Raw genomic sequence first — 7,587 nt, 5'->3', positions numbered from 1 at the left:
TCCAGAACCTCCCGTTTCTCCGCATTAGCAGGATGAGACCTCTTTTCGTCTGTCTTGGGCCGCTTCTGCTTGCTCGACCCAGCTTCTGACTGCGTCTCTGTCGCGACGCTTTCTTCGGCGGTGTGTCGGGCCGGCGGCGTCCCGACGGTCAACAGGACTTCTTCGGTGCCGTCTTGCTCCGAAGGCAGGACCTTGACAGAGCCCTTGGGCAGCTGGAGGAACGGTGAACCCTTCAGCGCCTGCTCGAGGTCTTGCCCCGGGCCGTATGGGGAAGAGGACGTCTGGCCTGGTTCGGGAGTGGCTTCTCTGGACGGGCGGGCACTGCCTCGGGGTGTTCGCACGTACGGCCGGTACGAGCCGTCCACCGTGAGGCGTACGGGGTGTTCGTCGGGCGACTGTCGCTGTCCGAGCTTGTGTATGCGGTCCTGCAGCTGTGCCATTTGCTGCCGGTACTTTTTGACCTCATCCTTAAGAGCCTAGGGGGGTGGGAGGAGAGTTCGATACCGGGGAAGAGAGAAACACCAGAGCTCGGTTATGCAACGCTGGCTACCACCTCTGGGCCTAGCGGGAATGCAAAAAAAAAAAAAAAGGAAAACGAGCGCTAGACTATGTCTACGACTGCAGCAAAAGGGAAGTTGGGAAGCGGGATTTTATTTTTCCACTAGCGGGGACTACTTGGCTTCTACAGGTTTCTAAAGGCTGGCCTTTACTAGCATGGCTTAAGGGCCTCGATTCACAGGGGCTGCCTGTGTGCACTGCGCTGAATATTTCCCAACGGCAGTCCTTAGGAAAACGAGCCGTGCGTACGATCATAACCGCGGCGCAGCCGGGCTATCGATCATGTTTCTGATAACCGATTTACGTACAGGTGCAACAATACTCTGGTTATAGCTGTTATAGACACGCCCGATCCACAACTCTCGTAGTGACCGTAACCCGAGCGCATGGTATCTGTAAATTGTCAAACTTGCATACAGCTGCTTTTAGAGACTCATTTTTTAGACCCTAATAGTAGGAGTAAAGATTTTTTTGTTTTTTTTTACAAAAACATTTTAATGAACAGCCGCTTTCGTCTACGTGGTGCATTGCGTGGACGCAGCACAACCACCTGCCACAAACCGCGAGGCTCGTTCTGCCTAGGAACGCCGTTCGGTGACATGTGGCATGTGCCGAACTGTGCAAATGTTTCCAGTGCATCCACAATTTCCCCCCCCCAAACCGACCGGGCGAAGGCACCCCTGAGCGAAGGCCTCCCCCCGCCCACAGAGAGCCGAGCACACACCTCTTGGAGCTTGAGGTTCTGCGCCCTCTCTTCGGGGGTGGTGCCGAGAGCACCCAGTGCCAGCTTGAGCCTGTGCTCCGACTGGGACAGGAGCTGGCGAAGGTGGAGCAAGTCCTGGCTGTACTGCTCTTCCTGCACAAACAGGCACACCAGGGAACAGTGAGCAAGGGTGAAAAGAAAGTTGCATAGACAGCCATCGCAGAAACAATGTACAGTATAGACCACTTACAACGTAACCGCTTATAGTGCAGGACCGGGTATAGCGCGGCCTTTTTAAACCACCGGTTCGCCTCCCATAGAACTCCATGTAATTACATACCGCTTAAAATGCAGGCGCGCGAAGGGAAATACCGGTTATAGTGCGGTTTCTGGAACAGCGCGCCGAGCGTGACGATTGCGCCGATTGACCGGCCAGCCAGCATGCTTCCCTGTGCGACACTAGATAACGGCGGTAGCCTGGCTAGCCGCAAGCGGCACTCGCGGGGCAAAGAGGTTGCTCGAAGTCGTGGCTCCAAGAAGCGGAGGGAAGTGAAGAGAGAGGCTTCAGTTGCCATACCAACGGAGGGACGCACGCACGTGTCGTTCACGTGCGTGCGTCCCTCCGCTGCGTTGGCGTTGAAAACAACCGCAATGACAGACCAATCGCAGGTCGAGGAGAAGTGTTAGCGCGCGTTGCATGCCGGTCGCGGGCCGGCTTCTATCCGCAAACATGGCGTCGGTTGCGATCGTTCCGCGTAAAAGCGCTATCCTTGACTGTGAATTTTCGTTGTGTGCCGCTATGATAACCCAGCACGTACTAGAAGGGAAGATCCACCTACTCGTGCGGCGATGTCGTGGCGGCACTCTCAAGACGGCAGAAACGCCCGTGTCGACGTGTTTGTTTACTTCGACTACACTGGTGCTTTCTAAGCATTTGTGTTTTCGAACATCGCCCGGATTTCTTATTTGGAGCATTTCACGCCTGTGCTAAAGCTGAAGGTATTACTGGCGCGTACCGTATAAAGGATGCGAATCTTCACGCGTCTTCATCACCGGAGAAAAGTGATTATGGTTAGCAATCCTGAACGCTCGCAACGTCCGTCCGCAACCAGCGGCGCCGTTAAAAGGCTGCGCCAGGCAAAAGTCGCTCATTTCTTTCAAAATTGACACACTTAAAAAAGAAGTGTACTAGTCTGGTGAAATAAAGACTCCTCTTCGTCTAACATAAAATAAAGTGTTTTACAAAGGTAAGTTGTCTCATGGCATGTATTTTGGCCTGAAAAATTGATGTTTCGATTATTACGCGGTACCGCTTATAATGCGGACTCTCGCGACTCCCGCGACATACGTTATATGCGGTCTACACTGCACAATATATTAGTAGTATTAATATATTAGTATTGCCGCTAATAACTTTTTAAACAATATATTGATCACGTATGGTCATGTCTCAATAATATGTGCGGCGACTCGGTGTCGTGAGTGGCAACATTGTCGAGAACAACGAAAAAAGGCGGTGGCGACGACAGCCGCAGCAGCACCTCCAACGATCGCCACACTGTGTTTGCGTGTGGTGAAATTGCGTAACCACCACAGTAACCACCCTAAGGCCGAAAGACTTGCGGAACATTAAAAGCATCTCAATATAATGTTTGTATTTCAAAACACCTTTTGCTTATGATGGCCATACAAAGCTACTGCATTTAAACATGTTTGGCAGAATGACCAAGCATGCAGCCAATTTTTTTTGTCTATACAGTCCCTGACCGATTTTTAGACTCCACAAATTTGGACTTGCTCGTTACTTCGGACATCAACAAGGAACCGTGACTTACCCAATTGAAATGGTACATATTAACATCAGCCTTTTGGACAGTTTGAAGTCCGAAAGTTAGATTTTTCTAAGTAAAATAGCTACAAGTGGCGGCCGCCAAGAGGCTGCCATCTTGGATTTTTCGCTGGCTTGACCGCGGGGTTGGCTCGATGCTTCAAATGAATTGGATAGGTTTGGCAGCACTATTTTAGCACTGCTGAACCAGGCGCTAGGCCTGCTATGCAATGCATTTTGTTTCTGCTACACATCATCATCATCATCGTCTTGGTTTCTTTGTTTGGTAGATTTTCCATCTCCTTTTGTTCTGTTCTCGTGCCAGTCACCATCCATGAAGTGTGGAGTGCACTGTTAACAGCTTCTAAACTTTGCATCTAAATGCGTCACAGTTTCGTCAAAAATAAATGTACTAAACCAAAGTTGCTCGTCAGCTGTTTTGTCCCGTTCCGAGCTTCGCCATCACAAGCTTCTATTGAAAAAGCGCTGGCCACAAAGGCTCTATTGTGGGAGCCGCTGGAGAGCGGAGCTAGCCTGACCTGTGCAAGGCACGCGGACAGCTCCTGGCAGCGGGTGTCCAGGCCGGCCTGCAGAGTGGACAGCTGCTGGGAGAGCTCTTGGCAGCTGCGCACCATGGCGTTCTGGTCGGGCACCCACGAGGACCACCCCCGCAGGTGCACCCTCAGCTTCTCCAGGGACATGGCCATCTTGGTCTGCTGACTGGACAGGTCCGCCAGCATTTTCTGCGAGGAACCGAGCCGTCACCTTGGGCCGCTTCTTGGCGCGACGGCGGGTTGGAACCGGAAGGGCGACTTCATAAGGGTGGCGAGAATTACATGAAGGTAAAATGTTGTGGTTTCTTTACTTGCCGAGCCAACAAAAGGAACCTAGGATGCTCCAGCGGAGGACAGAGGAATCATTTTGACCACCTGGGGATCTTTTGACATGCAACGAAAATCTCGGTTGCAATAAGCCTTCGTGAGATTGCGGGCATCTCGGCTGGGATTCGAATTCGAGAACCGTTGGCCGGTGCTTTGCCTCGGAGCCATCGAGGCTGCTAACAAGAGCTACACACAGAAATACAATATAATAAAGTTAAAAAAGATAGTTGAGATAACAGCTACACATCTAAAATGGTTATATAATAGAATTTTTCAGTTTTCTCAATACTGTTGTTAGTGAATTGCACTGTACATAATGGATATTCACTCTATGGCAAACTCGGCTCATTCCCAAGGTTATATTAGTCTACAGCTTTTCGTTTGTCACAGGGAACCACTGCCACAAACTGAACACTGTAACGTCATCGGCGTGGTGACGCCACGCTGATGACGTTCGGTGTTTACCTGATGTTATCACCGTGACAGTCGTCATGCGACACCATGACGTGATGATGTCACGTGACACCTTGATATTGTGACGTCATGTCAGAGGACCACAGGATGTCACATGACATTACATGAGCACATTATGTCATGCGATACTGTGACATCATGTGACATTGCTCTGTCGCACGACACCACACATCGTGTGACATGGTGATGTTAGGTAAGACCATGAGGGGATCTATAAATGCTACGCGTTTAGAGTGCCTCTGGAATATATCAAAGAGACAGGCAAATCTTTTTATGCCACCCTGTGTGGTTCAAGAGGCGTGGAAACGTCAAATGGTCTACAATGCAAGGCCCAGCGACAGATACTAGGAGAAACGGAAAGGGAAAGGTGTCGTGCCCACCTCTCTGAGTGCGAGCTGGTCCCTGAGGCTCTTCCTGCGCAGCTGGGGGGCCTCTAGGGAGGAGCGTGCCCTCTCCAGCCAGGCCTGGCAGTCCCTGGCCTTGCGCTCGCACTGTTCCCACTCCTCGACAAGCTCCATGAGTAGGGCCTGTTCCTGGACCAGGCGTCCCTCCAGGCCCCGCTGGCCCTCTTCTGCCTGGTCCAGCCTCTCCAACAGGGGCCCCACGTGGCAGGACTGGCCGATGCGCTGAACCAGGGCACCCATCTCCGTCAGCTGGCCCTGGCCGCTGGGCAGGTCTCGGGTCGCCTCCTGCGAGCGGGGATCCGGGCGTGTGAGAAGAATCGGTGGTTTCTCACCACGTTCCGCCGATGAACTGCGGCGACGGCCGCGGCGCTGCGCACCGAGCTGCACACGCACGATTACACTGCCATTTATCGGACAGTGTTGACGTGATATTGTAATGTCATGCGACACAATGCCGTCACATGACATGATCACGTGATGTTAGGCAACACTAAAATCCCACTGAATCTAGCGGAGAAACTTTGCGAAAATCACGGGACCATGCATGAGGACGGAGTAAGCACACCAGCCAGAGACATTATAGACGTCATAGACACGATTATATTGAGAAAAAACTAAACAACGAAGGTCAACGGTTAACCCACACAAAAAAGAGAGGGGGGCACAAAGAAATGGCGACGCACCTGACATTGAGACAAGCACTGCCTTGCCACGGCCAGCGTGTTCAGGGGTTGTCGCTTTGCCAGCACCGCCTCCTTGCGTTCTAGCCAGGCCTTGTGAGCTTCGTGTAGCTCGAGGAACCGTGCCCAGGCTTCCAAGGAGTCCTCCACCTCGGAGAGGCGCTCCTGGATCCACGAGTCAACCTGCATCCGACGGAGGAGAAAGGGGCCCTCTTTAAATTGCGTGTCGCACCAATTGTAAGGACCACGACACAGTTGGCTCGGACACAGAAGTACACGGTGTCCCCCCAAAATATTTACAGTGTTTTTTTCAACGCAAAATTAAACCATGCATCGACAAACTCTCGCTCTCCACTGAAATGTAGCACTGGCAGTTTGAACCAGATGCCAAAGTTTCAGAAATAACTGTTATTTATTCAAAAGTTATAAGAGATTTTCTTAAATTTTCAATGGGAAAATGGCGGCAGACTGGGCTTTAAATACATGGAGCTGAATGGTGCCAGTTATCAAAAACTCTACATTTTTTCATTGAAATTTTTAGAAAAAACTTACAACCTTTGAATGAAAAATTGGCTGGAGAAACCACTATTGATATGAACTCAAAATCAACCACTTCCAGATACAACTGCTTTCAACCCCTTGTAACTGCTGCCGTGAGTGGCTGGTACAGTTTCGGTTGCACATTTTACCTAAGACAATTAGAAACGATTTGATAGAACACGAAACAATTTTTTCCCCAAGTAACGTAACTGCTCACTGTAAAAGCTTCGCGATAATCTAAAATAAAGCCGAGTCTCAGAAATTCTGTCGAAATGTACAAAACAACTTCACCAGTTGCCTGCCCACCATCAGCTGCTCCGCACGGCAGCCACCTCTAGATCGTGCTGCATGACGTGCACCTCGTGGCTTCAAAAACCCGTCCAAACCTTCCCACAAGCCGTGCAATGCCGCCTCACCTGCTGAAGTTGATCTCCGAGGGAAGCCACGGTGACACGGACTCCCTGAGCTTGTTCGCTGTCGCCCAGGCATTCCGCCAGCAGCTGCCCGCTCTGCACCACCCGGCGATCGGCGTCGCGACGCACCGCTGGCAACTCGGACGACAGGGCCTGGTGACCGAGAGAAATATGTCCGACCCTCAGACCACTCGTCGGAAGCAGTTACGAATCTAGGGAGGGTGCAAAAGCATATAAAGTAAATCTTTCCGAAAGACAGAATGTTATCCCGTTTTAATTGTGCCTCGTTCGTGATGCCAAAGACAAATGTGCCTTCTGAAGTTTACGAGTGCTTTCGCCGCACACATTCACTTATTTACTTAAGCGGCCGTCTGCTTCGCATGTCGGCAGAACATACCAGCAAAAGAGTGGGAAAGACAACTGGAAACGTGCACTGAGTGACGTACACGGGAAACAAAAAACGGGTGGCAACATGTCACAATGCCACGCGGAAAAGATGACAGTCTCAACAAGCGATTATATCAGAGGAACTTCGGTGGACCAGACCAAATTGCTCCACTCATCAAAACGCAAGAAGACCACCATGAAAATGGGGAAAACGAAACAAATACTCCGCAAATTTCTGCACGTTTGTAAATTTCGACCTCGTTGAGCCCGACTAAAAAGATTCCTCGGGGCGTGTTCGAAGCAAACTAGGACCGTCAAATTCCGTGAATGGCTTCCACTATCTCCACGTAACTTTGTCACGTAAGTGGGGCGGCACCAACTTGGCAATTGGACTCGAGCCTGACGCAGCAGTACATTCTCCGATTTGTTGACTGAACGCGGGGACCAGCCAGATGCCAGTGCAGCAATCTTTGTCTGCATAGTCTTTCTAGCTGCGACAACATCGGAATTCTAGCGCACAAGCTTTGATTATTCTACAGTCTGTTGCAGGTTAAGAACAGCTCTTTTCCTAATTGGTGGTTTTCTCCTCCCTGGCGTTTGCCTCACTAAAGTAGAATGGGTAGAGCGCTTGTCCTGCTTTTCTTAACCTCCAACGGACTATTTACTCCTTCCCGTGCAAGGTGAAATACGGTGGCACCAGTGTGCAAACAGTCCGCTTT

The 7,587-nt window shown here is 50.9% G+C and overlaps 1 protein-coding gene across 1 annotated transcript in view; it reads right to left on the bottom strand.

The window, feature by feature from the left end:
* The window catches only part of LOC120847720, a 123,553-nt gene that overhangs the window by 77,560 nt on the left and 38,406 nt on the right, over positions 1 to 7,587 (bottom strand). The window contains exons 10-14 of the mRNA XM_042288676.1: positions 6,485 to 6,634; positions 5,532 to 5,711; positions 4,825 to 5,133; positions 3,629 to 3,832; positions 1,283 to 1,414 (exon numbers count right to left, since the gene is read on the bottom strand). Coding sequence (XP_042144610.1) covers positions 1,283 to 1,414; positions 3,629 to 3,832; positions 4,825 to 5,133; positions 5,532 to 5,711; positions 6,485 to 6,634 — 975 coding nt within the window. The remainder of the gene's footprint in view (positions 1 to 1,282; positions 1,415 to 3,628; positions 3,833 to 4,824; positions 5,134 to 5,531; positions 5,712 to 6,484; positions 6,635 to 7,587) is intronic.

Source organism: Ixodes scapularis, unplaced genomic scaffold (assembly GCF_016920785.2).
Source record: "Ixodes scapularis isolate PalLabHiFi unplaced genomic scaffold, ASM1692078v2 PGA_scaffold10__122_contigs__length_95168666, whole genome shotgun sequence".
Taxonomy (NCBI): Eukaryota; Metazoa; Arthropoda; class Arachnida; order Ixodida; family Ixodidae; genus Ixodes; species Ixodes scapularis.
This window is presented reverse-complemented; position numbering and strand designations above follow the sequence as displayed.